Source organism: Aplysia californica, unplaced genomic scaffold, assembly GCF_000002075.1.
Source record: "Aplysia californica isolate F4 #8 unplaced genomic scaffold, AplCal3.0 scaffold00052, whole genome shotgun sequence".
Taxonomy (NCBI): domain Eukaryota; kingdom Metazoa; phylum Mollusca; class Gastropoda; order Aplysiida; family Aplysiidae; genus Aplysia; species Aplysia californica.
In genome coordinates this window covers 128,862-148,293 of record NW_004797322.1, presented here as the reverse complement: position 1 = coordinate 148,293, position 19,432 = coordinate 128,862, and the positions used below count along the sequence as shown (strand labels likewise).

The following is a 19,432-nucleotide window of genomic DNA, read 5'->3' as shown; positions in this document are numbered from 1 at the left end:
TTCTGCCCTGTTTGTATTTCACAGCAGCCCGCTTTTGATGGAACCGAAAAGAAAAAGAAAGACCCACCTTTGTATCCGACTAATTGTTTTGAATAGTTTTTTTTTACATTGTTTTTTAAAAAGCTATTTAGTCCTATATGAAGGCACAGCTAGGCAGATTCTGTTTTTAGGCAAGGAAGGTTTGACAGTGCTTGTAGATTTTCTTAAAATGAGTTAAAAGATTCACCTGTGGGTGAAGAAGAAAAAGTAAAGGGCAAATGTCTTGGTGTTGTGAGTCTGGCTCCACAGATCTTGTAATCAGCGTTAAAAAGCTAGAGAGCAAATCTGTTGCCAGATTTTGAGATTTCCCCTCGATCAATATATGCCATGAACCCATCACGTCATTTGCTTCGGATGGAGGGAAGTTGGTCGATCTCCTCTTCACAACCCATGAATTTGCTGCTCTGGAAAGACATGTGGAACAGAACTAGAACATTACTGGAGTTCCAGTGGGAGTACCAAAAATTATCAGTGTAGTGTATGTTTCCTCATGTCATGCATGGTAAAGGGAGTTTTTGGTTCCTTGGATATCAGCAACTGACCACAAAGTGCTGCTGTTGTGAAGTCAGATTTGTTGAAGTTTGATTACACCCAAAAACTGCACTGGTTCACTTAATTGGTTACATAGATCTGCAGCACCGTTTCTTTTCCTGCCTCCATAAACTTGAATTTAATCAGATCTCCTTGCGTTTTTTTTTTTAATTAAAAAGAAATTTTTACATTTTTTGGGGGCACATTAGTTATTAAGGAATAGATCCACCTTTTTGTTTTTTAGACGGGCTTTGTGGGCGATTGAGAGTCTGTAAGCTCTAAAAGTCCAAGCAGTAGTCTATTTGAAAGACTAAGTAAGGTTTATTGGCTTAGTTAGTTCCATGTGTAGTTTTGAAATTTAAAGCAACAGGGTTCATCTTGGTCTGTTAGAAAAGGTCTAAGAATGCAAATTTTCTTTGTGTCTGAAGTATTCAAATGAAATACAAACAGGGCCTAAATTACCTGAGACTTGTACTTTTTGGAGGGCCATTTTTGCTCTTTTGTACTACAGGTAGGCCTACTTATGTGGGAATTGCAAAATCTTGGCTGATGAAGTTTGAAATGTAATTTGTTGAGTATTTTAATTGAGCAAACTTTATCTGATAATTGTGTCTTGGCTCTCAGGACTTGCTGTACTTCGCATGCACCGTTGCCTTTAGCTGTTGTAATAAGTTCACTTTTCCCTATCGTAAAGAAAGACATGTCGCAACTTTTTTATGAAATATTCTTTGTACCGTGTCTCTTGATCTCGAGCAGAACAGTTTTTTATTCCTCCATATATTGCTCTTCCTCACTCCTGATCTGTAGCTTTGACTTTTGTGCACTGTTGGCTTTCCCTACACACAAAAATATAGTGTATTGTCTTTTTGGGCAGGGGGTGTTCGTACCAGGTGTTTGAAATCATGAAATTATTTTCCCTGCACCGTTCTGTGAGTTGTTCGCTGCGTTACTTTCGCATTAAAATCCCTTATGACTAGCTTTACTTCCTGAGATTTTAGTTGTTAGATCGCCTTATCAATGTCTTCATAAAATTTATCTACTTCCTCATTGTCATGCTTTGATATTGGTGCATGTACTTGGATGACACCTATTTCCAAAGTTTTTCCTTCTAATTTATCTCTGTCTAACGATGGGTATTCCAAACTTATTTTTCAAAGTTCATTCATATTTTTACTTGCTTCAGCTTTAAAGACAGAAAGAACTCAAACTCAACACACACAAAAAGTTTGGGTGCCCCCTCTGCTACGCATGAGGACATTGTCATTCAGATGCAACAGAGAAAATATCTCTTCGAAATGATTTACTGTCGTGTTGTCAACCACGTCTGCTTAGCCTGTCTGGTTTGTGGTGCCCAGTACATACCCCTGAAAGGCAAGTCAACAATAGACGTGTACAGATTCCCAAAAATACTTTCATTTCTTCCTCTGGGATGGGCTAACTAACATCCATTCTCTGCTGTTCTAGTGGGTTCCTGTTGCTGTCCAGCATGGAAATCTCAACAACAGCACGGTCAAAGTGTACAGTGAACATCATGGAATCACAGACATTTAACTTAGCATGCTGGTGCCTTGCTTCCTGAAGTCTTTTGCCATGCAGTAAATGCGGAAAGTCTTCAGCACACAGTGCAATGTTGAACGTCAGACAATAATGACGACATGGAGCCTGTTTCTTGATTGATGCACAGACTATGTCAACTGGCGGTGTTTAGGGTCGGCAGACTTTGCTGGAAAGTGTCCGAATTTTGCAGTATTTAGCCAATCGACAGCATTGATTGGAGTCTCCCGGTCTGTTGCTGTACCATAATATGGGGTTGAATCAGGACGTCCACCGCCAACTTTCGAAAATCTTTTGCAGATGGCCATCATTGCACCTTGACGTTGCGGCCTTCGAGCAGATGTTTTTCAGGTAGTGGTACAGGGCGTGGTACCATTTGTAGTTGTGATGGGGATGGGTGTAATTTTTTATTAAAACTTGATTGAAGTGGTCCACACCACCCATAAGTGTGTTGTAGTTCTCCGCGATGCCGAGTTAGTCCACTGACCTGTACCCACCTGAGGCATCTTTCGTGCAAATGCGCTTGTGCGCAGTATTGTTTGTGTGAATTGTGCTCAAAAGGTTCACACGTGGACTCTCGACAGCAGTGCCGACAGCACCAGTCGGTGCACCCACCCTGGAGAGTCGCTAACAGTGACGGTGAGGAGTAAAAATTGTACATATATATATATATATATAGGGAGTGCTTATTTAGGCCACATATGGCCTAAATGAGGTAAGGGAGGGGGGTTTAGCTTATTTAGGCCACACATGCTCAAACTACCCTTTTCAGGCAACTGAGTTCGTTCCACTTTCATAATGGTGCACCTTTCTCATTTAGTACGGTTTTGTCTCAGTGTACAACTTATAAATCATTAACACAACACGAGATTGCCAAGCATTTAATGGCTCATAGGCCTAAAGGGTATACGTTGCAAATTAAAGCAACAGCTGAAACCTGATACAACAGGGAATGTGGGGGCCACAACAAAACCCCTGTCAAATTTAAATTTAAGGAAACAGGAAGAGACGAGAAGAGAATATAAAAACCAACTGTTAAAACAGTGAAATACGGAGTAAAAATGTTCTAAAAATTTCCCACTTATACAACGATGCTCTTTTGTGGTCTCCAAGATATGATGAAAATACTTCAAGGGCTATTTCTGCCGTACATGATGATCTTTGATAGATTTTAACAAAGGTCAGAGTCTACGTCAACAAACCTTGTCAACCCCATAAGAGGGACCACATGGTTTTGCTGTCCAGTGCTCATCAGACATTAATTCATTGTGCTCTTTTGTTGCAGACCACAAAATAGCAATGGTAGTATCAACTGCTGTGCCCCGAGGTACTAGTCTACGGGAGAAAAAAGACTGGTAAACTTTCATACTCTTCTGAGGAAAGGCTGAAAAAACATTCACTCCCAGAACATTGGAAGCTGCCATAATCTGCCACATGCCCATGTACACAGAGTTTCGGGCAATGTGTACAGTCTCTCTTTCAAAGGTTTCTTTGATATCACCACAGTGGTGATCAGAGAGAACATGTAACAAATTCAAATCTGAGGAACTCAGACACAAGTAATCAAAAGAGTTCAAGGCAAGCTCCATGACTATCCTACACCTAAGTTCTTTGTGGTGATCCTGGTCACCAAAGGCTAAGAGGCTAAAAGCTCTTGGAACACAGTTCCCATCGGCTATGGTGAGAACAGGGTGTAAAGGCTTCAAGTAGTCGGGGACAAGACTCAAAGCAATTGCATCCACAATGCCGACATCTATAACTCGTTTTGGTGCCACTACTGGCATTGGGTACAGAGACATCTCTGCTGAAGCTGACCTACAGACAGACTGCAACTGCTCAAATGTGTTGCACTTGGTTAATTTGGCCCGCAAAGAGGCAAAATAAACACCCCTTGATGATGAGTCAGCTACACCAATGTCACGCTGAACAGGGACAATGTCACGCTGAACAGGGACAATGTCACGCTGAACAGGGACAATGTCACGCTGAACAGGGACAATGTCACGCTGAACAGGGACAATGTCACACTGAACAGGGACAATGTCACACTGAACAGGGACAATGTCACGCTGAACAGGGACAATGTCACACTGAACAGGGACGACAGGGACAACAGGCAAAACGGCTTGACTGACAGATTTCTTTTTCTTTTGTTTACGCACACGCACAATCTTTTGCTGACACCACTCTCCCGTAAAAGGTTCATTTACACACACACCCCTTTCCCCAATGGGGCAGACTTCACAAAAGCATGATAATAGCTTGGTCTCTAAGGACCCTGTGGACGGAAAACGCAAACTGTGAATAGTTTGAGTTCCCTTAACTGGCTGAAGTGAACCAGTTTCCACACGTTCTATGTTACTTGGATTGATAAGATCAAAAGACCGTACACTCTCCAAATGACAACAAGTACTGTCTTGAGCAATGCTGAGGTGCTCGTTACAAAAGTTGAACATCTGTTCAGCACTCTGGATAATATGAGATCCAGAAAGTACTGCCCTTGTGGCGGCATTCTTAACCACCCCACCACATGAGTCACACAGACTCTTTCCGTGGTTGGACCCAAAAAAATGACGGGTGATTGTCATATTTTGGTATTCTTCCTGCAGCTGAGACAGATGCAGAAAGGTGTACCTACTTTTATACTGGCTGCTACAGCCGTCACTGAAAAAGTGAAGGGCAACAATACCCTTTTCTTTCATCCTCTCAATGCAACGACGAAGAATATGTTTAGTTAAATGAGAGTCATGTCTGAGCTCATCAGACAAAAACACTATATACTCTGTGATAATTTTGTGACAGTCTGCCTCATTACATTTATTAAAAAAAAACACATGGATGTACAGAAACCTGCCTGTAAGACCAATGTGCACTCTGGACTTCGTTCTGAAATTTACACAAGTAATTTTCAGCAAAGTCCACAGTGCACATAGCATGACCCCGGGGCAAAGAGAATTTAAGAGATTGGTATTGCTTTCTCTGCCACTCTGCGACTTTTAAGTGCTTGGCAATCTCATGAACACTTTTCTCTAGTAATGAGAGGATCTCACTGAGGGGGCTCTCGTGAAAGACTAGGTCTTTTGAGGCCTTTTCACTCTTCTCCCACTTCGACCATTTTCGAACGACAGTGAGATCCTCTATGTTACCTTTTATGGACTGTATAAGAGAATTAACCCCACAGTTCGGGCATTGTCGCTCAATACACATTCTCTCCACATTCTGGCAGAGAGTCTGCTCCACAAGAGCCTCAATGGAGGTAATTCTATTTGATATTTCTTTATTTAATACCTCCATAAGGAGCATGACATTTGTGCATCTTTCGCAGAGACATTGAAGAAACTTCCTGCTGGAAGACAGAGAAATACTTTGGGGTCTTCTTCGCTTAAAAGTAGCGAAGGATATCTTTACATTGGGGTGGGTTTTTTTTAATTCTTTGAAAAGAACTACCATTGATTTGGTCAGGACCTTTTTTTGGTCTACTGACCCTTTCTTGCCAGGAAAATCAATGGCATTTCTTTCCAAAAAATGGGGAACCCCAAAAGAACATGCAGTGCCCCTATTATAATAAGAACTTAAGTCCTTCACCATACTTACATCCCTCTGTTTCAGTAGTTTTTTCAAGAAATCAGACTTCCAGAGGGAAAACTTATTTCTTGAAAATTAAATTTTTTCCTTAAGGGAAAACAGCGCCCGAACAATGCCCCCAGCTCTTTTGCTACGTGGCTGTGGTGCCTCTGCCTGTCGCCTCTCTTGCTGCCTCCGGTACCGGTCCCTCTGTTTCTCCAGCTCCCTCCTCTTCTTCTGTGCACTCATGTTGGCACGTCTTTTCTATTTTACACCCCCCAAAAAAAGGAGTACAAAGAGCTTTATTTCAAACTTGTGCTTACCACCAGGGGTAAAAATTCTCAAGAAATTGTTTTTTTTCTCATAAAATGTTTATATAGACCAGAAACTAAATTTTCAAAGTAGCTGTATGACAAATTTATGTGTACCATATGAAAGGCCTATATCTGAGAATTTCCATACCATTCTTTAACCTCTCAGTCAATTTTTAAGAAAATGGCAGCTGTTTTTAATATAATCATATTTGCTTAAGTCGCTAACTGGCTTCAACCCGATGTTTGACAGGTAATAAAAAAGTACCAAGGGCACCAAACATCACATTAAAAGAATACAACCCCTATAACATAGAGCCTAATTTTTTTCAAGACTGTGAGATCATTGCAAATAGTATTTTATTGCTTCAAACATGATCTGCCGTTATAATGGCAAAAAAACAGCGCCCACCCGGCCAGCGCCGCACCGCTCCCCGCCACCGAGTTTACGCTACCTAGTTTATAGAGCTGAAACCACTTGTGACAGACTCTACCTAATTTTATACGGATCTTGTTGAATTATAACAATGATTTTTCAAATTCCCGCTTGTTTTTCTCTTCCTGACTGTTGCCTTGGGGGACCAGATAAAACAGGGATTTTACTCTGGTTCTACAATCCCTGTTATATTTAGATTTCTGCTGTACAAACACTGAAAATCTTTCATTGAGAACTTTCCCTACTATATTCCTAAAAAAAAAAAAAGATATAAATTAAATAAAAATCAATCTAAACAAAAGACTAGGTCAAACTTGGCACTATATCAAATTCCCCAAACAAAACTGTTGAAATTCTTTTTTTTAAATTGAGATTTTAAAACCAATACAAGCAAATTCACAATTTTATAATAGCTTTTAAAATTTAAAAAAACAGGATCTCACCTGCTGACTAAGTCGGTTTTTCTCTTTTTTGGCAGCCGCCAACTGAGCCTGTTTCCTAGTCACGAATGGACTCTTTGGTTCCTCTTTCTTTTTCCCAGGGGTAGTCTGAGGGAGTTGGCCATTGCTCTCAGCTCGGATCTTCTTTAGTTCTGCCCTGTGACATTAACATTAAAAAAAAAAAATTAATCAACTACACAATAATGTGATAAATCCACCAGGATTTTGGCTTCTCTCACACCACAGATTATAATGAGAGGTAGTAATTAATTAAATGAGAGCACAGGATTCTTACAGCTTTTGTCTAATAATTTGGCTTTTTGTTTAGGGGTTCCATACACATGCCGCACTGGGAACTGCGATCCTAAAAGCATTTGAAAAGGGTTACTGGAATCCCTTTTCTAGCACTATCGACATTAAGATCGTTTCAGTTTCATGAAGTAGATTAGAAGACAATTGCAAAATAAATTTGTATTCAGAATAAAATAAATTCATCAGGAGTCAATTGATGCTTAAAATAGGCAGATCTTGCAGAGATGTGTATTTGAAAGAGATTATCAAGCAGCTGCTGTGTGGGTGTCATGCGTCATGTGTAGTGTTCTTCTGACAGCCAAATTGCTGGTTGTACAACGGGGCAAATTTACATTTATTTATTACTTACAGTACAACTCACAGTTGGCGGACGGCAGTATAAAGGCCCAAATACTATAGAGGCGTTCCTTTTCGTACATTGGCAAAACATGGCGGTAAGCAGGGCTGGTGGTATAATGAGGCTTGACTATAATTTGGGGATCCCAATGAAATACTGTATAAAAATGTCAACCACACCAAAGACCGTCCCATCTGCATGGCTGTGCAGGAAAAATACAAATGATCCCCCGGCGGAATCAAACTTGGAACTCTAGCAAGGAAAGGAACACACAACATTAAACTAAAAGCACTTTTTGAAAAGTAGAAACCATGTGAATGTGGGCATTAAAGCTTAAGGTTTTAAATTCTAAAGACAATTTGAAACGGACAGCTCTTACCTTCGCCTCTGCTGGCGGAGTCTGGCCTTTTCTCTCAACAGGTCTTTCTGCTCAGGGGTTCGGCTGAGACGATAAAGGAGATTGTCCTCCTTCTTCTCCTTGGCAATTTTACACCTGACTTCATCCTGCTTCAGCCGTTCACGAAAGGCTTGGCATTTTTCGGCATTGCTTCTTGACTGTTTAGGCTTGGGTGGTAGGACTACCTTCTCTTTTGGAGGCCTCAGCCCTGAAATAAAGAGGATAGGGCAGTGTGCTTAGTTGATGCTATTTAAGAGTTTTAAATCTATCAAAATGAAGTTCAGACAACTTGCTGTCATTATCGTAAAGGTGTAAAAAGAAACCAAATATCTGACAAATTTGACAACTAACACATCAAGTATGGACATCATGAGGCAAGCTAAACCAAAAGGTAGTTTAGTTTGACTGGGCTGTTTTGTGGATCACACTGTATAACTTCAATGTCCTCCCCTATGGTTGTATCCACAAGCAGTCTATAATAATCAGTTTCCAATTCCTGTTTTAAGGACAACACTGCTTCATTTTGTGTCCCATTTTAAAATCATACAGGGTGAAAATTAAAAAATAAAAGTACAAATTAGAAAGTTTATGACAATTTATGTCACTTAGAAAATACATTGTCACTAATGTTGAATGATGAAGTTATACGTTGTCATCGAACCAGATTTCATAAAAGCGAAGCAAGCAACCCCATTCTTACATGATCCCAAATCCTACACTACAAGAATATTACTGTGGCACCCATGGGGATTCACTATATTGAAGTCCTAATTGAATTAATAAGGCCCAAATAGTTTATATGAGACATTCCATCTCACCTAGGGTTACCAGCTACTAATGACAAGAGAGTTCTTGTCATAAGAAAATTATAAACAAGTGACCCCTGCTATCTAGTGACCCTTAATCCTGTACGACAGAGATATTACTATGGCACTGATTTGAATTCATTATATGTCATAAACATTAAATTTAAGGTCCACACCACTTCAGAACCAATAATACGGGAATTCTATCTCATCTAGGGTTGCTGGCTACAACTGACAATAATCTCCATTGTTGTCATAATTTTACCTAAGAAAACAATGAGCAAGCAACCCCTACATTTCAGTGATCCTGCATTCAGAGCAACAAAAACAATTATGACGGCACAAATTTAAATTAATTACTTTAAACAAATGTTATGTTAACAGTCCATATCACTTTAGAACCTCTAATATGAAATATTCTATCTCATCTAGGGTTGCTGGCTACCACTGACAATAATCTCCATTGTTGTCATAATTTTTATCTAAGAAAATAAAGAGCAAGCAACCCCTAAGTTCACTGATCCTTAATCCTGAACAACTTGAAAATTATTACAGATCCAATTGGAATTCATCAAATCCAAAAAAAAGATGAGTATCACATCCACATCACTTTATAACCAATATTATGAGACGTTTTATCCGATTTAGGGTCGCTAGCTACCACTGACAAGAACCTTCAGTATTGTCATACCCTAGATTGTAGAAATAAACAGCAAGCAACCCCAACAATGGCAGTGATCCTTAACCTCTGAACATCGTGACTATTACTATGGCACCAATTGGAATTCACCACATGAAATAATAATTGAATATATATAGGTTCACATGGGTTTAGAAACAAGTAATTATGAGATATTTTAGAATAATCTAGGGTTGCTCGATACCAATGACAAGAACCTTCGTTATTGTCATGATGGACATCTTGGAAAACAATGTGAGATCATGTGATGGCTGGACCCAACAGTGGAGACAATTGAAATTTCTAGATATAATATATGTAAAATATAACCACTTCAATCGATAAATGTCACAGCACACACAGATGTCAAGAGATCTGAAGGGTCACTCGCTTCATATTAAGCCGATGGGGTTGCTTGCTTCAAGTATAAAAACCGATGACAAGAACACAATCTTACCTGCCCTCAAGCCAGCCATGATGGAAATGAAAAGGAAGTGATGGTTCCTTAAAAACTTGGTCTTGGAGTTTCTTAACCCTATCCCTGACAACATATTTCCCATCACATTCCTGACAACATGGGTGGATCACACCCGTATAGTCCACATATAGGAAAAAATGATTTTATCTGATTCCTGACAACATGGGTGGATCGCACCCATACACTTAAACGTAGAGAAAGAGAAACCCATATATATATATTTAATATATAAAAGACATTCTCTTTGTACAGGTAAGGTACTACAAAGAGTTTTTTGCCAGTTTCAACCATAAGGTTTAGGGCGCAATATGCTGAGTATGCGAGCTCTCTTCTTTACTTGTTACTATACTATACTCTTTTTATTTCACTTTCCACAAGACGGCTAGCATTCGGTAAAGTTCAATAAACTGTAGCACAGTTTCCTTATATTCCGCAGGGACTAGAATACCTGTGGTATAAATAGCAAAACTGTTACCATGTAGGCGAGCAGGGCACACGTGAGGAGATCTCTTTCTCCCCTGGCTGCTATTCTTGTTTTTTGTTGAGTCACACTTGGTTATGACGTCCTTTTCCTTTTTCCCGTCCAACAATTTTAGATGGTGAGAAATGACAGGGTTTGACGGGAAGCTGAATTTCCTCGTCGCCCAGGCTCTCAACTACATCAATGTAGACACCCCAAAACCCAAAGTTTCACCCAATGCTTAGAACTGTGAAAATGATTTACTTTGCGAGAGCTTGTTTTTCGGATTAATTTGATACCGAGATTATAAAATTCGAAGTTACAACATTTTGAACGTTTTTATGGTTCTGCCATTTTCCCATCTCCTTTGATATTGAATGAAAAGCCATTTTTGGGGTTCACTCAAACAAAATCCAGAATTTTAAGTGCACCTGCTCTGTTTTGTCATATATTTCTTCATACCTCGTACTTCACAACCGTACAAAGTCCAAGTGCTCATAATCTTTTACCTGACCACCTTGCTCTGGAAGTGAGCCTTGCTACTTTACAACATAGGTTTTCAATAAACTTTGACCATGACAAGTGAGAAGAATATATCGCCCCTTGGTAGCTAAAGTACGTTGTTATTTTAATGCTTTCCTTTTTGTACAATGCTCTTTCCGAATGCTTTACTGCACCTCCATTTCTAAAAACTCTCTTTTTGCTTTTCCAGATTTACAGACAGTGGAGAGAGAGAGAGGAAGACACACCCCCACCCCTCTTTAGCCCTGCACATGGGGGGTATTGTTTTGTAGTGTAGTGTGCCCAACACTGGCTCTCCCTCCCTCTTCAAATCTCGTGTAGCGTATTGTGACCAGTTGCACCATTTTATTGCCTGTTAATCTCCTGTTGTCTTCAGTTGGACCAACAATCGAAAAACAAACCACTAGATTGAGGCGTCCCATCCCATACCAGACATCCTGTTGCGTGATCAGGAGGAACTCTCATCAGCTTGATGTTGTCCGTGCTGTCGGTGGTGGCCACATTGAGCACTTGTAAAACATGAAATAAAAACGTGAAAGGTATGTTGATGTACAAACACATGTGTCCACGCTAAAGTTTTCTATTGTTTTCGTTTTTGAAATATCGGGAGATGATTTTGACGTATTCTCTTTATCGTATCTCCCTGCATTATTATGAATGTGTAGATTTTTACCTTGACAGACCTGTCCACACAACACAGAAAAAAGACAGAAAAAGAGGGAAGGATAGGGAAATTATTGTGAGGGTTCCGATGAATATTTAACCTTTGTGGAATGAATTTCTGATATTGCCACAATGGCCACTTCTTTGTCCATTTCCTTCACCATTTCAGCAGAGTATTCAAAGAAACTCCTATAAAATGACTTGTGGGGGGGGGGGGGGGTTGCTGTAGGTCTCCGCCTTCAAAAGAGTAGTCACCTGATCTTGTTGAAGGGTTGAAGACAAATTCTTGCTTGATTCTTACTTGGAAGGAAGATAAAAATTGAGGGCGATTGAATTGTTAAGATGGCTGATATGGCATCCGAAAAAGGGACATGAGACAAATAAACCAACTTAATATAAACAAACAAGCAAGCAAAATCATCCAAAACTTGTGCTTTCAAATTCATTGCACCTTAGTATTGCCAAAGGACATTTAAAAAGTTATTAAACTTATCCTGCACCAATGTAGCATAGGCTTGTGGCCGACCCCTGAAGCCTGGTCGTGGGAGAGTGGATGCCGCTCCCACTGCTCGTGGTCTGCAACAGCCTCTGACTCTCGCTGCAGAACAAAATTGTGGAGGACAGTGCAGGCAAGCACACCTGTTTCTGCATTTTCAATGTCCAACTGTACTGAAGTTGTTTTTTTTGTACGCATTATCGCGACCGAGCAGTTTGTGATAGAAGAAGAGAGTCTTCCATAGTGGAGAGAAGATGCTGAAGAGCTGGAGATGGTGCTTGTAAACCAACTTTGGCATAGTCAAAATTTTTCTCTAGCAGAAAGGTGTGGTCACATTGGAAGCATCTTTGTTTGAGGAAACAAGATTCACACAGCTCTCGCAGAGGATGGGCCGAAGTTTGGAGGATACATAGCCACCAATGTATGCCAATATGTTCTCTTCAGATTGCGTGAAAACAGTTTCTGGGGTTGTTATCATGGCTTGCTGGAGTTGCTTGGGCACATCTTGTTGTAACCTAGTCCTCACAGTGCTGGGAGCTCCTTTGCTGGTGATATGTTCAATGTTGAACAAAAATGCATCCAGGTCGTCTTTGCAATTTTTCCGCTCTCCTGCAACCATGACTGAGTTCACCATCACTTGCCTGAGGCTGCTCCTGAAATTCTTAGCATCCGGGTTGAACCGGTGTCCTCCTTTTCCTCTAATGATGGAAAACAAATTCTCCAAACAGTCTTGGTTTAGTCTACTGGTGACTAGATGATGGAAGTTGTGTACTGCTTTGAGCTCTTCCCACAGCTGTAACAAACAATTTACAGAGAGTTTCCAGCCTTCGATACATGGTAGTGTGCCAGTTTTATTTTTTTATTTTACTGTCTCCAACCAGAGTGCTATCTGCTCAAGGAACTTGACATGTTGTGAGCCAGGTGTGATAGCATGTCTCAGCGGACCACTGCTCGAAAGAGACCTGCTGTTGAAACAGTTAAATAGCTTGTCAAACTGCTTAATAAAACTGACTGTGTGTCTGGCTTCTTGTGGTAGCGCTCCCATGGGCATCATGGAGTTAATTCCTGCAGCGACTGTGTGGCTTAGTACTTGTGTCGCAAGCGAGACGCTGAGGTGAGCAAAGGCAGGCAACCGAATGTGGCGGTTGGTAAGTTTCGGTGCCATTCTGACACTCTGCTTCGAATCCATTGAATAAAATTCTTCAATGTATTTCCAGGAGACATCTTCTCCACCAACCTCAAAGCCTGTCCTCTTCATGTTGTTGCGTACACTCGGTGGCCTAGTGGTTAGGCTCTCGGACTCGCAACCGTAAGGTCGTGGGTTCGAATCCCGTCAAGGGCCCGACGTTGTGTCCTTGGGAAAGGCACTTTACACGAATTTTCCTCACTTCACCCAGGTGGGAATGGGTACCCGGCTATAGACAGCGAAAGATCTTGTCAGTTTGTTAGTGTTTGAGCGCTTAATCGGCTGCTCGCACTGTATGCTTCCCGGGAAGCTGAGAATGTTTCGGAGTGTTCTATGGTCTGCTGGGGTAATAATATAGTGTAAAGCGCATAGAGCCTGCTGTTGAGCGGGGATATGCGCTATACAAATGCTATCTATTATTATTATTATTATATTAAATGAGGAGGGTCATCATACAAACAGAAAATTTTGTGACCTATCAAGATGAAATACGGCTCTTTTGTCGTCACCCGAAGTTGATGAAATACGGCACGATTGTTTGTGTCCTGGTCACATACTAACACTTTTGGGATCAGCCCAATTTCTAACACTTTTTTAATGACATCTACAGTCAAAGTAGTTAACATTTTGTGTTTAGTGAGTCCTTTTGATAAGGCATAAGAGATAGGCTGTTTCCACTTCATGGTTAAGCCACGAATCATAAAGACAAGGGCGTGGTTTGCCTGATGCTGAGATCTTCCAAGGACTCCGAAATCCTCAAAACCTTCCACCAAATCCCCCGAAGGATCATACACCGCACTTTGCTGAATAGACATTTCATCAAACATGATAGCGCAAACCTTCTCCTGCTCAGACATTGCGTCTACTTTGATCTTAAATAGTTTTAGCATGTTTTCACTTATTCCTGGGTGGATGTTCACATTTTTCACCGACTTAGTTAAAGTCTTAGGACTGGGCAGGTGAAAGACTTGCTGTAGGAGGCGGTAGGCTTTTCTGCTTGCATGGTATATTGACAGAGCAAAACTCTTTTCATGGTATTTCCACCTACGAGCATTCTTACCAAGCTTGCTCATACATACTTGGGACAGGACAAAGTTCTGAGCATGTTTGGGCAGATATTTATCTAGCAAAGCACTTAAAGTACTCATGTCCTCAGTGAAGGTTGTGTCGGCCTTTTTTGTTTTTTCAGCACAAGTAGGTTTTTTCATTTTTTTCTTCAGACGCCAGTTCTTGGCTCTTTCCGCACACAGTTTTTTCTTCAGATTGATAATAATTTCATTTGATGTCTCATCAAATGTAGATGTCGATTCAGGGTCATGGGACTCATCGGGCAAAATATCTTCTATTGCAACGAGATTCTCATCTTCAGCAAAAGATCTTGGCCTTTATGGCAAATTGTAAAATGAAAACGTACTATCTAAAATTGTTATTGTTACTTATAAGAGTTGTTTTAAATCACAAATATATTTACACTCAATTTTAATATTTTAACATTTTAGCATTTTAGAATAAATTAGTTAACCAATCGTGCAGCGAACTTTTGCGGAAGTAAACAACTTGTGTTTCGCGCGCTCATATGGCCTTAGCAGTTGCGAGCGCCGTAAAACCCTATACTTTGCATGGATTAGCATAGGTGAGAGATCCACTGTTATAAGAATAGACCCAAACAAAAATCAATGAAACTAATCACAAATGAGAAAAAAATGAAGCTAAGCAATTCATAATTTCAAAGCTATTGAGTCAAAGTAAATTGATAAATAATACAATAAGCAGCTCCTACCTCTCTCTCCCTCTCTCTCTCTCTCTTTGTCTCTCTTTCCTCTCCCATTTCCGCCCTCTCTATCCCTCTTTCTTTCCCCCCCTCCCTTCACACACACATACATACCTGCCGGTGCATCTAAATCGAAGCATAGAAAACCAAATGGTACCGGTAAAGGTACATGTAAGCAGAAAAGACAGGTTGGCCGTTTCTCCTGATTTAGACATCAAGCATACAAAATTACAAAGTCTATAGAGCATAAAAAAAGAGCAAGAAATGTACTGCTTCATTAACCAGGCATATTGATCTTAAAAGTCAGTGACCAGATTTCTTGGTGCTTTTCTGGGAGGCTGCCATTCCTCGTCGCTGTCCTCACTGATGTTCTCGTCAGAATGGCCAGACTCACTAGCACTGGCACTGGCAGGTTCACAAACAGGTGAAGCTGTGGGTAAGGCTGTTGGTGAGGCGGCACTGGCAGAGGCACCAGTAGCAGATGAAGCAGCACTGGTGTCGCTAGAAGATGGGCGAGAAGCACTTTGAAGATCTGCTGCTGTTACCGACTTCCCAGGCTCGATTTGCGGGATCCACGAGGTGTCTGCTTGCCTCTTGGTGAGTACTTGAACTTTTGTAGGTACTCGAGAACTGCCTCGGATACCCTCCCCACCCTCCGTTCGTTCTCTCCCTGAGTAGCAGCTGGATTTTTTTTCAACACCGCATCAGCGTTGAGCGGTGCGATACCACATGCGTGGAATCCAGAGATTAGGTTGTGGGGCATCTTCATTCCCATTCTCTCATATTAGCTTTTTGAGAGTAGACATGGAAATACTACCTAAAGAAGTTGATGTTGGGTGAGACATCTTGTGTTGCTCCATAACCTTCTGCCACTCCCTTTTCATTTTTCATAGGGCCAAAGAACGATACATCCAATGGCTGACATTTGTCCGTGCTGTTGGGGGGCAGGAGGACGACCCGGATGTTATGATCACCGCACTTATCTATCACTGGACCACTAAGGTTGGAGCTGAGGTTGTCTCCGATGATGACTTTCGGACCCTCTCGCCGACGAGCCCTGGGCACAACGATTGTTAAAGACCATTCCTCAAAGTTCTCTCCATCCATCCACCCACTCTTACTTCTGCTGAATCTTGTTCCTTTAGGTCCCCCATTGCACCAAGATTCTCACAAATGTGTGGCTTTGTATACAACAAATGGAGTCATCATTTCACCATCTGCAGTGCCTGCAAACATTACTGAAATGTTACCCTTTGAAAAATGTATCACCCTTCCTGGGTATTTCTCGCCCCTCCTAGATATAATATGCATTTCTTCCTCCGCGGTTCATCCGCTAAATTTTGTCTCATCATTGTTCAGAATATTGCCTAATGGCACAGCATCCAAAGAAGTCTTGAATTATCAAAATACTTCACCTCCTCTGGATTGACCACAGCCCTTGCCCTCTTTATAGTTTGGCACATCCTGTTTGACAGCACTTCATGACGTTTAATGAACTGGTTGACCCAGTCATCACTAGGTGTGTTGTCTTTAAAGACGGAAACTGTCTGCTCAGTACTCCTCAAATGCTGTTTCACAATAAGTTTTACGTCACTTTTCTCAAGGGGTATGCCGTAGTCAGCACAGACAAGGAGATGGTTTACAAGTTCTTCCTCCACCTCAGCAGAGAGGGCTGTCTGACACCAAGTTTTTTTTAACCTGTCACTGTCAGTACTTTCACCCATGCTTGATAGTCGAGGCAGACTTTATGCTGTTGAAGCTAGAGAGGGGACTAAAGACTCCATTGGGTTCACTTCTTCCTGTCTCTTGGTTACTATACAAAATGTTAAATTAATTTATATTGAGTATAATGAGAGGTGTCATAAAATTGTACATTTGTGATTGTAAATCCAATTTAACTTTGAATTTGAGTTGTAGACCTTGGTCTTGGTAGGATGACTGTTGATGTTTTTAAAAAATCAAAATAAAGTATTTTTTCAGTGATGCAAAGCGTTTTGTGTGTGTATGTGTTTTCTCTTTTTGTTTGGCGCTATTATTTTTAGTCTGACGAGTGCTTTTTTGCTGACCCTCTCCTCCTCCTCCTCCTCCTACTACTACTACTACTACTACTACTACTACCACCACCACCACCACTGTACTCCTACTACTACTACTACCACTCGTCGTACTACTACTACTACTACTTCTATTTCTACTACTACTACTACTACTACTTCTATTTCTACTACTACTACTACTACTACAATTTACTTTTACCGCTGCTGCTGCTACCTCCTCTCTACCAATACCACTACCTTTAGTAATGATGATTCGGGTATAGTACATTTTAACAATTATAGATCTGATAATAATTATATATTATTGCTGTCAGGTCTATGGATCGGCAAAACCCCACATCCTGAAGATGCTAGACCCAGTACAAAGTTAACAAAGCTAAGGACTCCGTCTCACCCTGTACTGGGGGCTTTCCGCACTTCTCCAGTGGAGAGCCTCCAGGCCGAGGCAAACATGCCATCACTCGTCAGACGCACACAACTCTCACTACAACTACAATACAAAATTTCAATTATAATACAAAGCTCGACACCAGAGAACCCAGCACACGACTGTATTTGCAGAACAAACCCAGACACCATAAACAAATTCCAAAACAACATTGACATGGCACTGGACTCCGTAGAAGTAGAAAATTCTCCTAACAAATCTTTTCTTATCCTATCTGACTCTTTGTCTTACATTACCTCGCTTAAAACCTACACACCCAAAAATAGTTAGGTTACAACAAATATTACACGCTTTGGCTGAAACCGGGAAAAGTATCGTGTTCGCATGGCTTCCAAGCCATGTGGGCATCCAAGGAAACGAGCAAGTGGACCTCCTGGCGAAGGAATCCTTGTCCTTTCTGTTGGGATCGACGACGAACACTCTACCACTGACTCTAAAAATAAAGTAAAAAACTACACCTCCAGTATGTGGGAGAGTCATTGGAAAAAACAAATAAACAACAAACTTCACAACATAAGCCCAAACTGGGTCCACGAAAACTTTCGGGCCTCTCCAGAAGAGACAAAGTCATTTTTACTCGAATACGCATCTGACACAAATATCTACTTCAGGCCAGGGAGAAGAGAAGCCGTTTTGTGTCGGGTGCGACACAGGTTTTACCATTGGCATTAGACACATTTTAACAGAATGTCTAGACTTCGAAGACACCCGAAGGAAATATTTTAGATGCAAAAAACTGCAAGACCTGTTTTCCGTCGTTGATCCCAACAGAATCCTTGATTTTATAAAGTATGGAAAATTGTAAATTACATTGTTCAAAATTTTACATGTTATTTTAAGTTATTTGCACTCCTCGTCAAATCCGCATCGTAAAAAGAACTGTCCGGACTTGATAAGACCACGACTTTCAGTGGTATTCCTTGTGTATCCAAGCGGCACGAAAAGTTCACAAGTCGAAGGGCGTGGTCCGCAACCATGAGCTGAAGTGTTCCCGAAATGAGGAAATTGTGGCTAACTCAAGCAAGGGTGTGCAGCAAGCACCCGTGCTCAGTCACAAGAACACCCTAACTAAAGTGAAATCCCAGCTCATCAATAGCATCTTCATATCAACATTAACATACCAGTGTCAAACATTGTCTCTAAACACGGCACAAGAAAGAATAGGCTACATATTCAATGCATGCGAAATGAGGTGTCTCCGCAAAACCATCAACGTCACCAGAAGATACCGCATAAAAGGAAAAAGACCATACGCCTTCAAATCGGAATCGGAATACCACCAGTAATAACGTTCATAGTCATAGAGCGTCAATGAGTCAATTGGTTCAGACATCTAACCAGAATGCCCCGGAAACAACTAGCGGCTAGCACCCATGAACCGGGCTAGGAGGAAAGAAAGACCTAGCTGGATAGGGTTAAAAAAGGTCCTGGAATGACATCACGGTACAGACGAGACGCTACACGCCTAGCATAGGACTGAAACCTGCACCTCGGAGGCACCTCCCTTCGACATCCTACGGATACCAAAGTAAAAAAGTAAAAGTATCAATATTGATAGACGGGACACACATTGCATAGATCTATATCCAATATCCAATGAATGGAGAATTTTATCTATGCAATAAACGTTATTTAATTGTGATAGATTCAAACAGAACTGTGCTCATCGATTTTTTGGGGGTTTTATTTTGTTTTTGTTGTTGTTGCTTTAGAGCCATTTGTTTTGTGTAGAGCACGAATTCCCTTTGAACATCAACTTGATATTTTAGGCTACATAATATTGGACATAACCACCTGTCATTTCATCCCAAATTTCACAGAGAGTTGCACACAAAGGGTCTGAATTGTGAGAAAAGTTGCATTTTTTCAGCTGCTGTATTATGGGACTGCTCATACCATCTGTAGGATTCATATCGGGGCTAATTACTTGTTAGGCCTACTACTC

The 19,432-nt window shown here is 40.9% G+C and overlaps 2 protein-coding genes and 1 long non-coding RNA gene across 4 annotated transcripts; 1 reads left to right on the top strand and 2 right to left on the bottom strand.

Moving 5' to 3' along the window:
- Positions 1-3,023: 3,023 nt before the first annotated feature.
- On the bottom strand, positions 3,024-4,941 carry LOC101859156. The gene is made up of 2 exons (XM_013079449.2): positions 4,209-4,941; positions 3,024-4,061 (listed from the first exon to the last, which is right to left on the bottom strand). The coding sequence occupies exons 1-2, from the start codon at positions 4,824-4,826 to the stop codon at positions 3,318-3,320; spliced, it is 1,362 nt and encodes a 453-aa protein (XP_012934903.1). The 5' UTR covers positions 4,827-4,941; the 3' UTR covers positions 3,024-3,317.
- LOC118477139 lies at positions 4,926-8,266 on the bottom strand. Of its 2 annotated transcripts, XM_035968333.1 has the most exons (3): positions 7,904-8,266; positions 6,879-7,032; positions 4,926-5,952 (listed from the first exon to the last, which is right to left on the bottom strand). In XM_035968333.1, the coding sequence occupies exon 3, from the start codon at positions 5,710-5,712 to the stop codon at positions 4,945-4,947; it is 768 nt and encodes a 255-aa protein (XP_035824226.1). In that variant the 5' UTR covers positions 5,713-5,952; positions 6,879-7,032; positions 7,904-8,266; the 3' UTR covers positions 4,926-4,944. The 2 variants fall into 2 exon arrangements, with proteins under 2 accessions (XP_035824226.1, XP_035824227.1); XM_035968334.1 differs by lacking the exon at positions 7,904-8,266 and having other exon boundaries at positions 6,879-7,497.
- Positions 8,267-10,096: 1,830 nt separating this feature from the next.
- LOC118477257 lies at positions 10,097-16,971 on the top strand. Its single transcript, XR_004858250.1, has 2 exons — positions 10,097-11,405; positions 15,876-16,971. It is a non-coding gene; the product is annotated as an uncharacterized LOC118477257 (long non-coding RNA).
- Positions 16,972-19,432: the final 2,461 nt, after the last annotated feature.

What these genes read in the sequence shown, in the direction of transcription:
- LOC118477139 (XM_035968333.1), bottom strand. Translation starts at nt 5,712, where the DNA reads ATGGTGAAGGACTTAAGTTCTTATTATAATAGGGGCACTGCATGTTCT.
- LOC101859156 (XM_013079449.2), bottom strand. Translation starts at nt 4,826, where the DNA reads ATGAAAGAAAAGGGTATTGTTGCCCTTCACTTTTTCAGTGACGGCTGT. An exon ending in TCGTCCCTGTTCAGTGTGAC is followed by an intron (nt 4,062 to 4,208) that starts ATTGTCCCTGTT and finishes GTTCAGCGTGAC; the next exon opens with ATTGTCCCTGTTCAGCGTGA.